Here is a 19,423-nt window from a genome sequence, read left to right on the forward strand (position 1 = left end):
AGCCTTCGATAAAGCTAAATGTACCAACTTTTTTCTGCCTGAAAGATTAATGATCTGACATCTTAGTACCTCTGCCATGACTGTTAAGTCTTCACTTTGAGTTGTCTGTTTGAAAGCAGGATAAGGGAAAAACTACTGGCCTAATTTTCAAGTGAAGTGTGTCCCATGGGCCAAGGACACATTTTGTTTGTTTGTTTGTTTGTTAACATTGCAAGATGGGGCATTTGGTTTTGGTGGAATAAAACCCAACGTTCAGACTTTAAGCTTCACAAGAACAAGCAATAATATTGACCGCGATTTAGAAGTGCATAATAAATGCACAGGCTTTTTACATCATTCTAATAGTTTTGGAAATATATCCAGACAGAGGCATAGTGGTTGAGCTTGCAGATTTGCATATCATAGAAGACGTACTATTTGCCTTGGCAAAGGTCTGCGCTCTCTGAGTGCCCTTCTAGGTATACCACATACAGCAGGCAGCAAATCCTTTTATCATAATTTACAATGTGATAATATATCATTGTTATGTTTGCACTCCAAAATCAGTTAATGCAGGTTTAAACAACCAATTAAAAGAACAAAGAAGTGCATTAACTCCATATATAGTCAGTATCATCCATCATTTAAAGGCAAATGAAATGTTATAGGGTAAATGTAATATAACACAATGGGATTATGATCTCACAAGCTTTTAAAGTGTAATCAGATTACTGTAATCCTGTTTTTTTTGTTGACTATAATTCTGGTAGTCAGCTGAAGGTCTTGAGGATGTGTCCTCTTCTTCATCCTTTCTCTCTTTCTGACTGTCCTATAGAGTCAAGGTGAGAGGACGGATGGCTTTGCTTAAGGAAAACAACTGCCTTGTGGTTTGCATTGTTGTTCAAGTTTTATACTTTCAACCATAACATTTTATGATCTCACTTTTACTGTGTTGCGGCAATTCTCCCACAACTCTCTGTGTGCGTTTGTGTGAGAAAGAGATGGAGAGATTTAGGGGTTCCGCCACAAGCAGGAACGGTAAAACCAGAGCGCGTATATAAATCAGCCTCACTCAGGAGAATGAGTTGTTTGCTGCGGCCGTTCTCTAAGATGCTCCGTCTCACACACACACATGCTGGCAGTACCTTAAAATATGGCAGTCTTGCAATGCCTGAAAGCGCACATATGCACACACACAAACACACAACTTGCAGCAGTTGTAAATCAAAAGTAGAACTGGAGCCAGAAGAAAATGGAAAGAGATGGAGACAGAGATATAAAGAGAGTCTGTGTCCATTAAGTAATGCGATGAGGTCTCAACTAATCAAATCAAACTGTCGCTCAATCATTCACTTCCATAAGAACTTTAGGGCCTTATGTAAACTCACACACACCCTGCGGCAATATAAAACTTACCCATTAAACTGATTTACAGCCCACTTGATTCTGTTTGGGGCTTTTCAATCAACAATACCTTTTGTTGACCTTTTTTCACTCTGTCACTCTCTTTTTTCCCCCGCTGCCTTTTTCAGTCTCTATTTCTGGTAGTGCGAGTGCTGTGTTCAGTGAACTTGGTCTGTGTATGTCTGTGCTTTGTGTCTGTTGACGGACTGGGGCATTGAGGCTGCTGTCTGACAGAGGAACTTTCTGGGGAGCAGGTGTCAAAAAGTAACAAGGTAGAAATATAGAGAGAAGGCGAGACAGAGACAGAGGAAGTGAATATAAGTAATGTATTGCATTTAGAAGTGTATTCACATTTCAGGAACCCATGGAAGGCGGGTGTGCATATCCAGATCTGGAACCATTTCAATACATTTTCATGGCATCTTGTGTTGGATTGAACTTGTTTTGATTATAAGTAGTGAATTAGTTATTAAGGAATCTGCGATTTCACAATGAAAATGTGACTTTCACATCAGGGACCTGAGCCTGGATCCGTGTACACTTGACTCCAAAGTCCAGTTCATTTGATCAGTGTGAACACTGTGTACCGTACCCAGGCATGGAACACTGATCAGTACTCTTGAAAAGGTGGCCAAGAGTATGGTTCATGTTTACTCCAGTACGGTACTCATCAGGTGTTAACACCAACTGAACCAGTACATGAAAGTGGACGGCTATTAAACTGAACTACAAGGAGTTTTTAGCAGGTTATGAAACAGTCTCAGTTTACTACTGATGCCTCTGTATCAGATGGCCACACAGCCCGCAGCAGACAGACCTAGATTAGCTGCCGCCTTCAACCTGCAGTTGAAGCTCCAGCGAGAGGCCGAGAGCCCCGCAACAGTAGCGCTTCTCCTCTGACCAGGAGCAGAACTTCACCTTGCTGCTTTGCTGGTCCCCACTAATGATGGTTGCAGGGTTAGCAGTGTGTGTCTGCAGCGCCCTTTTCTGGACTGTAGCAAAACAAAAATATCACGTAGGGGATAACGCAAGTGTATTTGCGTACAGAACAACATTACAAAGTGAAAGCTGAGCGGCAGAGGAGTGCGGGGGGCATTTGTATTCAGGCAATATGAAAATGCCGTTAATTATGTTGGTGTTGGCCGTGAACTCAAATGCACAATTATGTTGGCAAACAGCAATGGGAATGTTAAAAGTTCTGCATGTAATCGGTAATAAAACAAAGTATTGGAAAAAAGAAATTGTCCGGAAGTATCTGGTTGGGCAAATTAATCACCAGAGCTAATAGAGTTCATCCTGAGGAGGGCATGAATGTCTGTAACAATTTTCATGGCAATTTACCCAACAGTATTGAAAACATTTCACTCCAAACCATAAATGTCAGAACTAGGAAGTGCCAAAAACTGTAGTTCCACAAATGGCCACTTGAGGCTGCCGCCGAGAGCGGGTTAATCCCCATAGACCTCCATGTTGAAATGCCCAACTTTACAGCAGAAATAAACGTGTTTACAGCCTGGTACAAAAAGTGGTTTTGGTCTTTTTAGCTGATCTAACGTTCATGACAACTGTATGTCACCTGTTGAAATTTTTAAAGCTATAAATTATACATATTTAAGGGCAGGGCTGCTTTGAGTGACTGTGGCATCACCACAGAGTCAGTGCTCCTGTACAGCTCCACCCTGGCAACCAAGTATAGTCACTTCTAGCTCCAAAACACCATGATGGCGACAGCCAAAATGCCAAACACCAATGGGTGACATCAGTATGATATGTTCGTTGTTTTCTACTGTCTACTGGGATTACCCAAGTCACTAGGACTAATCCCCTGCGAACTATGAATATCCACACAAAATTTCACTGCTATCCATCTCAGAGTTGTTAAGATATTTCTTTCTGGACCAGCTGACAGACTGACATTGCCGTCCCTAGAGCCACACTGCTATCACATGAAAGAATGTCAAGTTGTGGCTTGTAGGAAAGATGTTACGTGTCAGGTTATCATCCTAGTTATAATCTGGATATCCTTTTTCAGTATAAATTGTGTGAAGTTTGACTTCACAGTTCGACTTGGAGTTATATTACTGGTGATGTTTTATTCTGAGGTATTTACTGTGTTAGTTTGGTAGTAGTTCAGTGCTGCCTTGTCCCTTGGACATCTTTGCCATCTTTACATCAAGGACCACATCTGCAATAAGTCTTAGAACATAGCAGCCCTCAGCATTTTTAGAGTTGTGTGTGATTGGGTGTGCTTCTCATAGCGTCAGAAAACTTCAATAAAATGCATTACATCTAAAGCCAGAGCCTCATAACGCTTTACACGACCTCAGAATGACGCACTCAAAGACCTGGACCACCACTGATAGTCCCCAGGACCAGTATTATAGCTTTCAAGTCTCTGATGTTGGAGCCTCACACAAGCACTCAAAAACCCCACAGAGGAGCAGTTTCCCAAACGCTGTTTTAACTACATAACTGAGCAAGGAAGGTGTTAAACGCCTAATCCTTAATATCACTTACAGATATGTTCTCATGTATAATTGAGGAGAGACGCTGGGATAGAAACTCACCTCCTGTGACCATGAGCAGAATAAGCTGTGTTTAAAAATACATGCATGAAATGGAGGAAACAAGAAAGGAAGAACTGGGTCTATGTGAAAGTCAGTCAGAAACAAAGTCAGCAAGAGACGAGGACGAGGTGAAAAGGGAGCCGAAAGAGGAGGGACGAGGGCAGAGATAGAGATGGAGAGAGGAGGGCACAGATGGGAGTGCTGCTACAGCCAGCACCAACTATGAATAATGAAAGCACTGCAGTCAGTGTGTGTGTGTGTGTGTGTGTGTGTGTGTGTGTTAATGTGCTAAATTAATGCTTACATATGTTTATGAGCCCTCCAAGTGTTTACCAGGAACGCGTGTTCATGCGTATCGTGTTTGTGTACATTGAGCTGAATTGTTTGCGTGTTTGTGTGTAACTAGTAGAGCGTGGGCACATGTGGGGGTGGCTGCCTCTCTGTTCATACAAACTGTGCTCTGTGTAATGTGAATGATGTGCAGCATGAAAAACATCATGTGTGTACATATCCACTGTGTGCATGCACCTTATCTTTGGAGGTTATATGATTTGTCTGTGTGTGTAAATGCAAGGTAAATGGTAATTCGTCAGTGCGCACGTGTGTGTGTGTTTGCTTTGTCCCCCTGACTGAACTCAGTGTGTATTGAGCCGTGACCCTTCACATCTCAGTGGAGTCTATGCATTACTCATACTCTTTCAGCCTCTTTCAGTCTCTCAGTCTCCTTCCTCTTCCTCACTCCTTTCCTCCCTTGCCTCCTACTCCTCTCTGTACATCTCTTTTCATTTGACCGAATGCTCTTTTTTCCCATCCTCTCTCCCCAGTCTCTCTCATCTGCTTTCATTTCCCTATCCTTTTACCTCTCTTACCTTTCCTCCCTCATCTCACTGTCAGTTGACAGTTCGCCAAGCCTTCCCCCCTTTAGTTACTGTTGCTACATCTTTTAATCTTTCCATTCCACTTAAGTAGAATCTAGGGTTGGGTACTTGTTTCGGTACCTGGAATTTGGTACTGCTACCCAACAGTACCTTTACTGTCTCTGTAATACCAAAACTTAAATTCTGAACAAGCTGCAGGAGACTAAAAATGCAATTCTGCTCCTCTGCTCTTCTCTAATCACACATAGAGCTAATCTTCTGTCTCGGTCTGTCTGTCTCCTTGTGTGTGTGTGTGTGTGTGTGTGTGTGCGTGTTAGTGTGTCTTGTCTAGCAGTGATATTAGACTATTAGTAAAATAGAAAGGAAAATCGACCAGATGTCGGAACTTCTCTGGAAGATTAACTCTGCAGCTATAGCTTTGGCTCACTAGGAAGCCAACGGAGTGGACTCGGAGCTCCAAGGCTGGCTTCCTTGCTTCAGTATGCTACTGCCTCCTGTCTAAAGTTGAGTCTGCTGGCTCCGTGAAGCCCCCTTGCCACCCTAGGAACTCCATGTCCGGCTTCCAGGCTTTGGGTTGCTTTGTGGCACTTATGCTCTTGTCTAAACCCGGCTTTCTTGCCCAGATAAGCCCTCAGGTGCCGACATTTGGCACTTAAGGCTTTAACGTTAACTGGTACTCGATAGTACCAATGGTGTTCGGGAACTAACCCAAGTGAAAAAATAACTTTTCAACAACTCCAGCGTTTTCAAGTGGCATTATTGTTGGCACCACTGTCTCAAAGACATGGTTGCTTTCTGCTTTCTGTTTGCCTCAGAGTCTAGCAACTACCACAGTTTCCACAGTTCCTTCAATTGTTCCACGGCCCGCTAGGGCTGCAACTAATGATTATTTTTATTGTAGACTAATCTGTCAATTTCTCCTTTTTTGTCATTTTCTTGATTAATCAATTAGTTATTTGGTCTGTAACATGTCAGAAAATGGTGAAAATTTGTTTCCCAAAGCCAAAGATGACATCCTCAAATGTCTGTTTTGTTTTTGTCTTTGTTTTTTTTTTTACCTAAAAAGTTACTCAACCGATTAATTCATTATCAAATTAGTTGTTGACTGATTTAATAGTTGACAAGTAATCGATTTGCAGCTGTACTGCCTGCTGTTGTCACTAGTGGGGATAGTAACTGCTCAGAAATTACACTGACACTCTTTGGTAGCTCTGAATAGCTACCAATAGCAACCAGGGAAAACAAAAGTGCTCTCCTCACCCTGTTTTGATTATGCAGTGGTTCATTTGTGCCATAAATTAAGCCTTCGTTTTCCCAGAAGATCGTATCTGGTGGCAGACAGAATTGCATAGTTAAAACAAAGCTTATAGGGAAACAATCTGAATGCTGATGGTGTCATTATTCTATAGCCATTAAATTGTGCAGTCAATGTTTACTTCATAATTACAAGTAAGAGCAAAAACTTGTCTATTTACACTTTAAGATGTGACAGAAAGTGATTAAAGCAAACAGATCAACTCTAAGGTTTAAAATATAAAACATATTTCATGTCTTCCACCCCATTTTGTCCTTCACTAAATGGATTTGCATGTAGTTGGGTTTTTTTCCTCCCTCATTTCACATCTGACTAAACAATACTTTCATATCTTTTCCAACATTGTTGAGAGTTGGCCGCTCAACCTGATGTGCTGGAAATAGCAAATCCAGCCAGTTTGATCCACTGTTGCTGTGACTGCTCACCAATGAAAACAATGAGCTTCCACTTCTCCACACCTCCATCACTCTCTCACACTCCCCTCCTCCCTCCTGTTTTTTCTTTGTTGAACCGAAGCCTATTTGTGGTGTCACAGCCAACATGGCTGACAGTGAGGCATATGATGACACAACCAGGTGGAAATGAACACTCTCTCTTCCTCTTTGGCTGTCAGGTGCAGATGGATAGTTGAGATGAAGATTATATACTCTGGGTGAAACAGACCAGAAGGAGGCAGACGGATGTGAAGGGCCAAAACTAATACACATGTCATGAAATACTTTCTATGCTGTCAGCCTCCTTTATTACATTTATACATTCGTAACCGCTGCCTACTTTAGGGTATCCTTAAAGCATCCGACTGACAGAGTGTGTCTCCATCTTTCTTTTCACTATTTGCAAATGCTCTTTTCTTCAAGTGACACATACAACTAATATGCAGGATCTAAAATATATCTGACCTTACTAACCAATGAGTAGAACAGTGTTAACGAAAACTTCCCAAGTTCAAATTAGATGATACACTGGCAGATTTGATAACAATGCCACGTCATCTATTTCCTCAGTCAGACACCGCTCACAATCACACTCTGCTATTTTTGAATATTCCCACTGCTTTTTTTTCCAATTAACTTGTTAAGGTCTGGTTGCGGCCCCCTCAAAACTCTTTGCGCTGCATTTTAGGGTTTTCCCCTGGGTGCTCCTAATTGAAAATGTCTCAACTGTGGCTGTGCTGCACATTGCATCACTGTCAGCTGGAGGGAAAAATGTAACCAGGGCCTGGGGGGGGGTTAGCAGTCTCATAGAGTGCCCCACTGAGCAATGTCAACTTGGGCTTCAACCTTCATCTTCATGCAGAGGCTCCTAATCTTATTCTGCGAGAGGAAATGGAGGAGTGCAAACTTAATCGTGTTCAATTCTGTCTCTTGTTTTTGTTACTTGTTAGAATAGACAACATAGGTAACCACCAAATTTAACAATGATAATAATGACTTTCTTTAAATAGCATATATAAAAACAGAGTTTACAAAGTGCTTTGACAAACAAAGCAAAGCAGAAACAAGAAACCCCAGAGGCAATACAACAATGGGAGCCAAACAGTAATGCTGAACTAAAGCAAGATGCACAGATGATAATGAGAAACAGAGGTAAAAATAAGTTTAAAAAAAACGTTACAATAAAAGTAGATTCAATAGAAAGAATAAAAGCAAAACACAAAATACGAATAATTATGATAATAAGGAGGATATTCTCTTATTGTTTATCAGCTAAGGTGTTTATTTGTGTACCTTTTGTCTTGAGAGTGGGGGGCATAAGGTGAAGCTTGCCCAGGGCACCGACTATATTAGGTCCGGCACTGTTAGCTAAGAGGTTTTGATAGTAATGAGGAGCAGCAGAAATGACTTCCTGTCTGGTTACAGCCTGAGGGGGTGAGACCTCCGCAATTTTAATGGACTGCTCTAAACACCTCTGCTATGAATGCTCTCATATTATAAAGGAGAGCGTGAAACTAAAAAGGTTAATTATGTGGAATAAACTCACCGAGTCTCATCCTTCTCACTTTTTAACAGGAAGATCATCGAGGTGAAGATTATTGACGACGAGGAGTATGAGAAGAACAAGACCTTCACCATCGAGCTGGGAGAGCCCATTCTGTTGGAGATAGGGCAGAAACATGGTAGGGGTGTGTGTGTTTGGAGGGAACATTAAGAAGTCAAGAGAGTAAACAGGGTGACAGACAGAATGGAGTATCAAGCCTCCGCCACATCTAGCTCTTACAAACAGTGTGAGACCTGCACTAATCGTCCGAAACCTCCAATCTAAACTCAGATTAACTTGGGAAACATTTCACTTTGAATGTGGCTTGGACAGGATTTAAAGAAGGGCTGTGAGGTGTTTTTGAGACAGTTTCCTTGTCACATTGTTTCGCAATTGCAATCAGTGTTTGGAGCAGCACTCCATTACCATATACATAAAGTTGTTTACCACATACAGTGTATAAATAGCCAGGAAGCATCTATATTGGTGTCTGAAATCACTGCACTATTGCACTGTGGTCATAATGGCAAAGAATTCTGTAAACTAAGCAGCGAGAAAAGAGCAGATTGAACACAATTTGCAGTTCATTCCTGCTTAATGATCTGTTTTGATCAGGTTCCCTCCTCTGCACTGTCATTTCCTACTTTCTGAATCAACGTTGTTACCGGAGAGCTCCGAAATCCACACATCTAAAACATCTAAGCCCTTCAACTTTTTTAAAACGCAGGAAGCTTTAGTTGAATTTTTTAAAAGGCTCATTACAGCATGCAGACAGCTAATCTCTGGCAGGTGACTCGAGGCTAAAGAGAACCAGCGCCGAAAGTCGATAAGCAATTTCTGCAGCTTGTTCTGCTTTGACATTTCTGTTGAATTTCCACATGATTGAAAGTTTACAAGATGATAAAAGACAAATAGAAATCTGGAGTAACTTTCGTGAAGTTGTTTCATTTTACAGAGACATTTTCTTTGTCTCATTTAACTTAATTTCGCATCTTTCTTTCTTCCATTTAGTTAATTATTTCTCTCCTTTATTAATTAACTACTGACTGCAGCACTGTGTGTTTGCTTTTTGTGTCATTGACAGGATCATTTACATACATTTAACCACTAACAGACTTTTCTCAACCTGGGGTTCGGGATGCCTACAAGGGGTCGCAGGATAATTCTGAGGGGTTGGAAAAGATTAACAGGAACCACAAAACATATAGCTGCTACAAAATGAGCTGTAATCTTTGCTTGTTTCTAGTGAATTATTGAATATTTTTAACCTCTTCAGGGAACCAAAAACGTGTTACTTGCTCCATATGTCTCCTGCGCAGCCAGTAGACATATGGAGTAAGTAACAAGTGGTCACAACCAAAAAACAGTTTGGGCTATAGATCATTGCTCTACAAGATACAGCATCTCACACACAGATTAATCTGCACTCACTTCCCCAACTCAGAATACAAAAGTGAGACTGCAGCTAGTGATTATTTATACTGTTGATTAATCTGTTATAGATTTTTTGACCAACCAACTAATTGTTGGTCTATAAAACTTCAGAAAAGAACGCCTGTCAAAATTTTCTAGAACCCAAAGTGTCATCTTCACATCAACACACACAGTGTGTCTATGCAAAAAAAAAAAAAGTGTCTCACATGCATCTGATGGAACAAGTACGCATCTGTTTAATTAATTCAGCTGTCAACAGGAGCTGCTTAACTCATATTTTACTCTCGTAGACTTGAACGCAACCCAAAACATATTTTCATGCTTCAAGTCCATTTTCTTCTGTATCATGTAACCAGGGTGGATCAGATTATTGTGAAATCATGTCTGTTTTTGAATACAAATTACATAGGAATTTTTGTAATAGGTACCGTAATCCCTTGGATTACCATAAAAAGTAATCCAATCTAAATAACTTTGGATAACTTCAAATTTAAACATTAAAATATTGTACCTTTGAATGATAAAAATGGATGCGGCCACAAAAAATTGAGTTTTACAAATCGTCCTTTTTCTCTTTAGGCATCTCAATTTAAAAAAGCAAATAAGATGTGTTTTGCATATTCAACATTTACAGTTGGCCAAATCAAATTACCCTTTTTAATTACCACCACAAAATGGAGCACTTGCCCAAGAGACCCCTTATGTCAGACACGCTTTTCATGAGTTAGTAGCATTAGATATTGTGGAAAAAAAAGTTTCATAATATGGTTAAGTAATCCTTGACAATGTCACAATAATCTAATTACACATTTTTTTAATGTTACCTGGGCTGATTATATATTATTTTTTTCGTAATCCTGGTATCAACAGTGATGGTGTGTTGTCTGTGCGATGCCAAAACACGGTTGCCTGGGTCCACATCTTTGAATCCGCCTGCTCCACTGCATTAACTGATTGTCTGACATCATGACATGAAACAGAGGTTTCTCAGTTGAAAAAGTCAACCAACCAGTCAATCCAGTGAACGCATTGAGTGGGACTAATGCTCTGCTGCACTCTGGAAACCTTGTTAAAAACATCTTTTGGCGTGGCTATGTATTGGTGTCGACTTAAAGTGACGTTAGATTCATGTGGATACGTTGGTCTCCAGTGATTGGTTAGGGAAAATTAAATCCCCCTACCCCACAGAAATCGGTTGGAGTAGAGCCAGTGTCAGACTGAGATGGAAACAGAGTGTAATGAGTTGACAGTTCTGTCTGATATCAGGCAAGAAACATGAGCTGCTTACACCCAACACTGTACATGAAGGCATCGTCATGAGCAGCACGTCAGCAGAGAGCAGGAGCAGGAGCTTCAGCACTCCTGCTGCTGCTGCTGCTCTGCTCACCTGCTGCTCCTGTTACTCCTCCTGCATAGACAAGGTGACAGACCTGGTGGAGTGAGGGTCCACACTCTCGATGTCAGTCGAGAAGAGCCAACAGCCCGGGGCATGTTTCACCGCACAGGAGATATAATTGGTTTTATAAGACTGTCACATAGCAAGTGGACTGACATTCACACTCATACACACACTGAGCCACGCGCAGGCTGTGTCACATACTGTACACTGCTTTTCAATTACAGCAGGTCTGCACTGATAACAGCTGACTCAATTAATGACTGTCACTCCCGCGCACTCGGTGAGGGGGGAGACATATGGATGAATGGAGGGATGCATAGTGGAACACATGGTAGTGGAGAGATAGCGAGGTTGTTTCATGGAAGAAAATCTAAATTCCTTGTGGGTATTCATATTTGTAATAACATAGTGGGGTGATGATAGATTGGATTTCCCATGTGGCCCGTATGTGTTATTAAATATTAACATTTACATTATAGACTTTCACAACTGCTTGCACACAATTTTAAAATGATACCCCAGCAACACTATGGAAACAATTAATGCTGCTCTGGCAAAAATCAGACAAATGGAAAAAAACTCCTGTGATACATTATTTGAGCCAGGCAAAAGCTGAATGTATTAATACTACAGCACATTATTGCATATTAATCCCACAGATATAAGGAGTCTTGCACTAATTGCAAGAACTGCTTAGTCTACCACAAAGATTTAAGTTTGTTTTACAGGAATAATACCTAAAATTCTTCCTGTATGAGAGTCTTGGGGTGTTATGGTAGTTGTTATTTTGAAATGCTCCTTCCCACTTTGCAGCAACTTTATCCGAACACTTAAGGAATTTCTCAGTCAATTAAACAGACAGTACTGTCTCTGTTAGTTTTCCAAGTGTTTTATGAAAATAATTAGAAATCCTCCAGCAAGCAGAATAGTTGCTGTTACAGACACATTACTAAAAGTGAGGCAAATCTGATGAGTGGAGGGTTTCCAGGGATTTTGAAGTTGAAATGAAAGGACCCCCGACACAATCTATTTCCTTAGTCAAAGTAGTGGTATATTATTGTCAGTAGTTTGCAAAAATTTGAAACCTATACCTTGGACTTTTGTGACGAGAAGTGTTTTACCTGCTTAAGTTAGTAAATCACAAAATTTAGGTTTACACTTTTACACTTTTTTTTCACCCCAATGTGACTAAAGGTCTTGTTTTTAAATTAAAAATCACAATGCAAGAAAAGATGGTCCCTTAAAAGAAAAGTTATTGTGAAGCATATTACACAATTTACAATAATGTGAATAATATGAATACAGCATCTGTGAAAAAAAACAAAACAAGCAAAAACACATGGCTACATAATGGCATATTCACCAAAGGAAATGACATGCTTTTATTCAGAATAAAAGTCATGTAGACTATAGACTGTATAAAAAAACTGTGACAACATCCACTGGTTTGCGGACTCCCATTTTGAAGCCTCAGATATGGCATTTTAGCCGTCGCCATCTTGGATTTTGGGACCAGTAGTGACCATATTTGACACCAGGCAGACAGCCTATCACTCAAAGCCATCACATCATCATTTAAGTGTAACTCTAAGCCTTAGTAAAATGTAAACGGAGGAGTTACATAAAAATTCACCCCCCCATACAGTCGCCATGACAACTGAAATTAGCTACAGAGACCAAAATCATTTTTTGTGCCAGGCTGTAAACATGTTTACTTCTGTTGTAAAGTTGGGCATTTTAAGAGGGTGTCTATGGAGATTTCCACACTTTTGAAGCCAGCCTCAAGTGGCCATTCAAGGAACTGCAGTTTTTGACAGTTCCACACTGGCTTCATTTTCATGGTTGATGCTAGAATGGATTTTCTGTAGGGACAAGTACTGCCCTACAATGCTTTGATGCTAGAGTGCAAAGCATTTTACATTTAATCCTAACAAACAAATGTTTGGACAGCACGGTCATGAAATCCCCCCAAAAGAGGCAAAGCCCACAGCTCTGCATCCAGGGGTATGTGGACACTGGAGGAAAGGCGACAGAGGGCCTCCGGTTGTGAGCACGAACCCTGTCAACTTCCTGCCCTCTCTTTCTGGTTCTCTGGCAGAGAAGCAGAGTTTAGCTGGGGTCAGTGGGGCTTGCTAGAGGCTTAACTGGTCATAGTGGATGAGAGGAGAGCCAGGGTCTGGGAAGTTTAATTTATAACAAAACATCATATTGTATAAGCTGACATCTTGTGTGGACACTGCATGTCAGTTGTCCTCCAGTGGGGACACTGGAGGACAGCCGACAGCAGGCACTCAGCCGTGGGCACAGACCCCTGGCCTGACTTTCAGCTGCCTGGCTCTAACCCACAGCCCCCAAGCAGCCTCCAGGAGGCCAGTGACCCAGGCTGTGCTCTGCTCCTCAGCCAGAGAACCAGAGAGAGGGTGAGAGGGCGGCGGGGTTCATGCCCTCAGCCCAGGGCTCTCTGTCAGCTTTCCTCCAGTATCCAAATCCCCCTGGATGTGAAGCTGTGGACTTAATGCATGTTGCTGAGATGGCTGTGGTCAAAATCAACACTCTTTGCCTCACAGCGAAACAACCAATCACAGCAGCATCAAGTTTCTGACAGTCCCTCCTCTGTCCCTCTGGACCATACATTCTAGCATCAACCATTTTTCATCCCCCGAGGTTGGCGCTTGATGTATACAGGAGCATAGCGGTATATCACAAAAAAAAAAAAACCTGGCTATAATTGGATTCTTATAAGTTAACCTCTGCATGGTTACACCAACCCTACTGGCAACCCATTCATCTCTGTGGTCTCCTAGGTGACTCCAATGAGAACAAGCCGTTGGTGGGAGCAGAGGAGGAAGAGGTGGCAAAGATGGGCTGCCCTAGTTTGGGCGAACACACACAAGTAGAGGTGGTCATAGAAGAGTCCTACGAGTTTAAGGTAAGTGTGTTTGTTTATGCAAATATTGTATTTACATCTCCGTTAATAGGGATGTGTGTGTTTATGTGCGTTGTAAGTGCTTCCTTTAATTTTGTTTTTCAAAGGCACCTCAGAATAAATCACAGCTAGTCTTGATGAAATAATAATAACCACCAGTTTGGCAGCCATCAAGACAGCTGCGTTTACTATCACCTATAAAGTAAACTGACTTAAAATGCAAATTGGATGTAAAATGGTTTAAAGGGAGTGTCAGCAGCCCCGGTCTCAAGGATGAATGATTCATTTTGTTCGTCTCTGATGAGATGCTTGTCATTTTGATAGCAGACATGAAAAAGACAACAAATAATTTATTCAGAGGGAGCTGTCACAGGGAGGCCTTAAAAGAAAGAAAGTTGCTGGTAGACTATTCATCCAGCAAATTAGAAAATATATTGGCTTAGTGGAGTAATAAATACTGTATATTAGAAGAAATGTGTTTTCAAATTTGATCAGTGTGTAATTTAGCCATGGATCATTACAAATAATTTGACATTTCGGGTGTGCAGCACAAACTAGGGGCGCCTGTCTGGTGTTCATCTTTCATTTCTTTGTGCATTGTCATGTCATGTGTGTGTTGCTTTATTTTCATTCTGTTTATTTCCAAGTGATTTTGCCTTTGATCTGTGATTTAGTTTTTGTGTTCAAAGTGAAACCAATCATATTTATGTTGCACATTTGTCCATTTGTGTCATTTTGAATGTGTGTGTGGGTGTGTGTTTGCAGAAAGCAGTGAATACGCTTCTCTGGCGAGCTGAAAAGGTTATTTATCTGTCTCTTTAGTTGGCCTGTGCATGCAATGCTTGTTCTTCAATCTGCTACTGTACAAAATGTTGTAATGGTGCCTGAGTCCAGTATCACAGTGCAATCTATAAATCCTTAACTGTTATCCCACACCCGAATTAATTTGAATTATCTTACTAAGACTGCTAAGACACAGTAAATCTTGTGTTTTTAATGTTGTTTTTCACTTATTAGATAGTCAACCATGCAGGATTTTCTCCTCACAAAGCTCTGTCAGCTGGGTTATTATAATAGCTGCTAGTGCTCTATAGCCGTTTTTCATCAATTCTTTTATTACTCTTCTTTCTCGCTGCTTTAAACAGAAAACTCAACCACTCTGCCTGAAGATTTTTCCTAGATTTCACAGCAATTGTATTAATTAGCACAACCTATACCTCAAATTGTCAGTGTCACGAAATGCTGACTTTTAAATGTAGCGTGGGAGCTTATTGAAAGGTTTCCTGTTTCTGTTGCTGCAAATGAATTTAACAACTTGAGGGTTGTGTCTTTCCTGTTCTGCCTGGTCTGTATGCACTCGCATGTTTGCTTTTGTGTGTGTTTTTTGTGTGTGCGTGTGTGTGTGTGTGTGTGTGTGTGTGTGTGTGTGTGTGTAGAGTACGGTAGATAAGTTGATCAAGAAGACAAACCTGGCCTTGGTGGTGGGAAGCAGCAGCTGGAGGGAGCAGTTTGTCAGTGCCGTTACTGTCAGCGCAGGTAACGTGCACACACACACACACACACACACACACACACACACACACACGTACCAGGCATCATGTTGATTTATGAACAGTGGTTTTGGTTGACATCTTTCTTGACTTCATTTGGAAAAGATGATTGATGATGGAAAAGTTCATTTTGTTAAAACTCTCATAATACAATCATACAATAACTCAATGTATTCATAGTCTACTTGTTTTGTTTCTCTGTCAGCACGGGACTGGGGGAAGTGTTAGGCGTTCTTGCCAAAAAAACATCAACACCATTCTCCTCTTAAGAGTAGCTTAGCATAATGACTAGAAACAGGCGGAAACAGCTAGCCTGGCTTGAACCAGAGTTTTAAAGATGTTCCTAGTAACACCTCTAAAGCTTACAAAGATGTTGTATTTTGCTTGTCTAATTGAAACTCAAAAAGGAATGTTAAAATGACAATTTGTGGTTTTACAGGAGTTACTTGCAGAGATATTAACTACTCTCCTTCTGAATGGCCAGTACTTGTTGCCTTTGTTTAGGCAAGAGGGGTGAAACTGGTTCAGAATAGGGTATGAATGTCAGGGTAAGCCAATCAGAGGCACAGTAAGGTGGGTTATTTCTTTACCATCTATGGGCAAATAAATTTGCCTACAGGATGTAACATTTCTGTTTGTCTAGGAACCTGCTAATCAGTGAACTTTAACGATGCTGGCAGATGGACGTTTTTCCTTTGCCAGGGTGGCTTACTAGTTTTAGTATTTATGCTAAGCTAAGGTAATCACCACCTGGCTCTAGCCCTATGCTCAGCAGAAAGATATGAGAGTGGTGTCAGTGTTCTTATCAAAGGGCCAGTATCCTCAAAAAGAACTAGTTTGTACGATGTGTTGTCTGAGTCATTGGCACAGTTAGCTAATCAAGGCGTGAAGTGGGTGTCAATGACGAATTGGTTTTGGAAAGAAATAGTTGAACACAGCTCCCCCAATTCCTCCTTTGGAGGTGAATGAATTTCTAAAGCTATCTGACCATCTGACAAGCAGTCCTGAACAAGTATACTGGCAGCTTAACTCTAAGCAAGAAAATGCATGTGCGTATTTCCCATGGCTGTATAAAGAGAACTGGATACAGCGTTCAAGGTGGGGGCCCATTCATTCCTACAATAGTTGCTCAGTGGCGCATGAAGCCAAAAAATGTCAGTTTCCTAGGTGTAAAATTACTCATATTTTCTGCGTCATTGGGCCTATAGCAAGTGCACTAGAGACTTTTCGTGAGCCGAGCAGCTAACTAACCAATTCAGCCCTCCAGTAATTTGAATTGCGATAGAATTATTTAATCATGTGGCTCTTCTAGACTTTCGAAGTGTTGTCGGATCAAATGGATCAAGTCCCGGTAGTGAGACATTTCACTTTGTAGGGGTGACGCACAAAAAAGTTTAACTGCTGATTTACAGACGCCTCTCTCACAATGTAAGTCTATGGAGGAAAGTGTTGTTCGGCCTATGGCATCATGTGACGGCCCCAGACGTTGTAATTCCACCGTGTGGCCACTCTGAAAATGGGCTTCAAAGTCTGCCGCACTTCCTGGAGGCCTGATATGTCACCAAATGTTGAACTAATTCTTGAATCTTGAAGCTTTTTATTTTACGGTATTAGCATAAATTGTTTCTAAAAGTTGTCAGTCACTTCCCTCTGTCACCTTCTTTCAATCATCTCTCTGCTCTCCTCTCTATCTGTCTCTTCCATCAACATTTGAATCACCCTCTGCACCCAAAGGAGACGATGACGAGGAGGAGAGCGGCGAGGAGCGTCTGCCGTCCTGCTTTGACTACATCATGCACTTCCTCACCGTCTTCTGGAAGGTTCTGTTCGCCTTCGTCCCGCCCACGGAGTACTGGAACGGCTGGGCCTGCTTCATTGTCTCCATATCGCTTATCGGTGTCCTGACTGCAGTCACTGGTGATCTGGCGTCACACTTCGGCTGCACGATAGGACTGAAGGACTCTGTGACGGCTGTGGTGTTTGTGGCACTGGGAACATCGGTGCCAGGTGAGCGGGGCTGGTTTGATGTGTGTGTAGATTGATGGAGGCAAAGCAGTGTCCATTTTTGTCATGGTAAATGCTTCCTTGCTGATTTTACGTAACATTCAAGCTTTCTTTTTTCAACTATAAAAAACTCCTCCCCACAAAAACAGCACTAAACAAATGAGATGCATATTCTTCCCAAATTTCCGATATGACAGGGCAACAAACAAACACATAAAGGAAAGAGGACTGATCCTCTCTCCTCCATCTGATTTCAATAGCAGCCGCCCTCAGTAAGTAGGCTGGAAATAAAAATTGAATTGTAAAATGCCAGCTCCATCACAGCCTTCAGTCTGAGCTTGTGGGGACGCGTTGTCCCAGGGCTTTAATTCAATTCCCTTTCTCATTCCTCTCGCCAGCCATTTTATTGTCGCCCCTTCGTATGATTTATAGAAATAGCTCCTTTGCTACTCTTCCAGGCGGTAACTTTGATGGCTCGCGGCGAGGTCTGAATTAGTTCCTTCAGCAGCCATATTATGTTGTGTGTTGGATTTGGAGGCTGTAAACACGGATTTGATATCCATTACCAGTTTGTTTGTCATGACATGATGATGTTAATTTGCTGGCTTTTTCTTGCTTTTTCTGTTCCGAATCTCTTTCGCTCTTGTTTGTTTTATCACCATTTTCTCCTCCTCCTTCCTCCCGCAGTCTCACATCCCACCTCACTTATCTGTTATCCTTGCTCTCACACCCCATCCCGGTCAATTTATAATTCTGACTTGGTGTTACCTCTGTCTCTCGCTCTCCTCCCCCCTCCTCTTATTGGATGTTGTGTTTTCACTATTGTATCATCCATCATCCTGACCTGTGTGCTGTGGTACCCAGGTGTGTGTGGGTGAAAATGTGTTTGCTCTGTCGAGGTGATGCAAGTTTGCGTGCAGCAGGTCCCTCAGGTCATTATAACTTCCACTGGGAGTGTGTGCTCCCTAGTGTGTGTATGTGTGTGTGTATATGTGTGTCTCCTTAAAGCTCATTAGAAACATTCATCTCCTCTCTTGTTCCCCTCCTCTCTGACTTGCACTCTTCCCTCCTCCAGATTTATAAAAGCATTTCTGCATTATTACATCGGAGACGCACTGGAGGATTATCCAGCCAATTTACACCAGATTTGCAGATTCAGGCAATTAGAGAGCAAATGCTGATCGGAGGTTTGACACTGGGAGCTGCTACAAGTTTCGGAGTGTTTAAGAGGTTTATGGAGCTCATTTGTAACCATCCGAGCCATTTAAACAGTATCAGCGGTGTTAAAACAGTATGTGATTTTTGCGTTGGTGATAAACAAGTCCTGTAGAGATCACAGATTCTCACTGGTTTAAAGTCTTGATCTCACACACTGCTACAGTACTAGCTTGAGTTTATCTGTGAATGGAATGAGAGACTCTTGGTTTTTGATTGATGTCACACTTAAGACATTAATAGAACATGATTGTTAAAGAGTCTGTCCACCCTAGGTACAAATGTCTGCCTCCATCCCAGCACAACAACGGTACATTGACAGTTTTGTTTAGGACTGCTTTCTACTGGAAAAATAGTCCTTATAATATATAATATTCATAGTAACAGTAACTGACAATCATAGTGTATTTTTAAAGGTCCGGTGTGTAGAATTTAGTGGCATCTAGTGGTGAGGTTGCAGATTGCAACCAATTGAAACTTTTCTCGTGTGCCAAGCATGTAGGAGAACTACAGTGGCCAATGCAAAAACATGAATGACTCTATCTAGAGCCAGCGTTTGGTTTGTTGGTTCTAGGGTACTGCAGAAACAACTTGGCGGACTCCGTGGAAGAGGACACACTCAGTATGTAGATATAAACAGCTCATTCTAAGGTGATGAAAACACAATAATTCCTAAGGTCAGGTGATTATACATTAACAAATACATAGCTATGAATATTATATGCCATGTCTGCCAATACATCCCCTGAATTGTACGTACTGGACTTTAAACTGA

General features: G+C 41.4%; 1 protein-coding gene across 3 annotated transcripts in view; it reads left to right on the forward strand.

The window, feature by feature from the left end:
* The window catches only part of LOC126404221 (sodium/calcium exchanger 1-like), a 130,589-nt gene that overhangs the window by 101,146 nt on the left and 10,020 nt on the right, over window positions 1-19,423 (forward strand). For all 3 annotated transcript variants that reach the window (XM_050067288.1, XM_050067287.1, XM_050067285.1), the window contains exons 12-15: window positions 8,153-8,259; window positions 13,758-13,882; window positions 15,316-15,415; window positions 17,164-17,436. In XM_050067288.1, coding sequence (XP_049923245.1) covers window positions 8,153-8,259; window positions 13,758-13,882; window positions 15,316-15,415; window positions 17,164-17,436 — 605 coding nt within the window. The remainder of the gene's footprint in view (window positions 1-8,152; window positions 8,260-13,757; window positions 13,883-15,315; window positions 15,416-17,163; window positions 17,437-19,423) is intronic.

This window comes from Epinephelus moara, chromosome 17, assembly GCF_006386435.1.
Source record: "Epinephelus moara isolate mb chromosome 17, YSFRI_EMoa_1.0, whole genome shotgun sequence".
Taxonomy (NCBI): Eukaryota; Metazoa; Chordata; class Actinopteri; order Perciformes; family Serranidae; genus Epinephelus; species Epinephelus moara.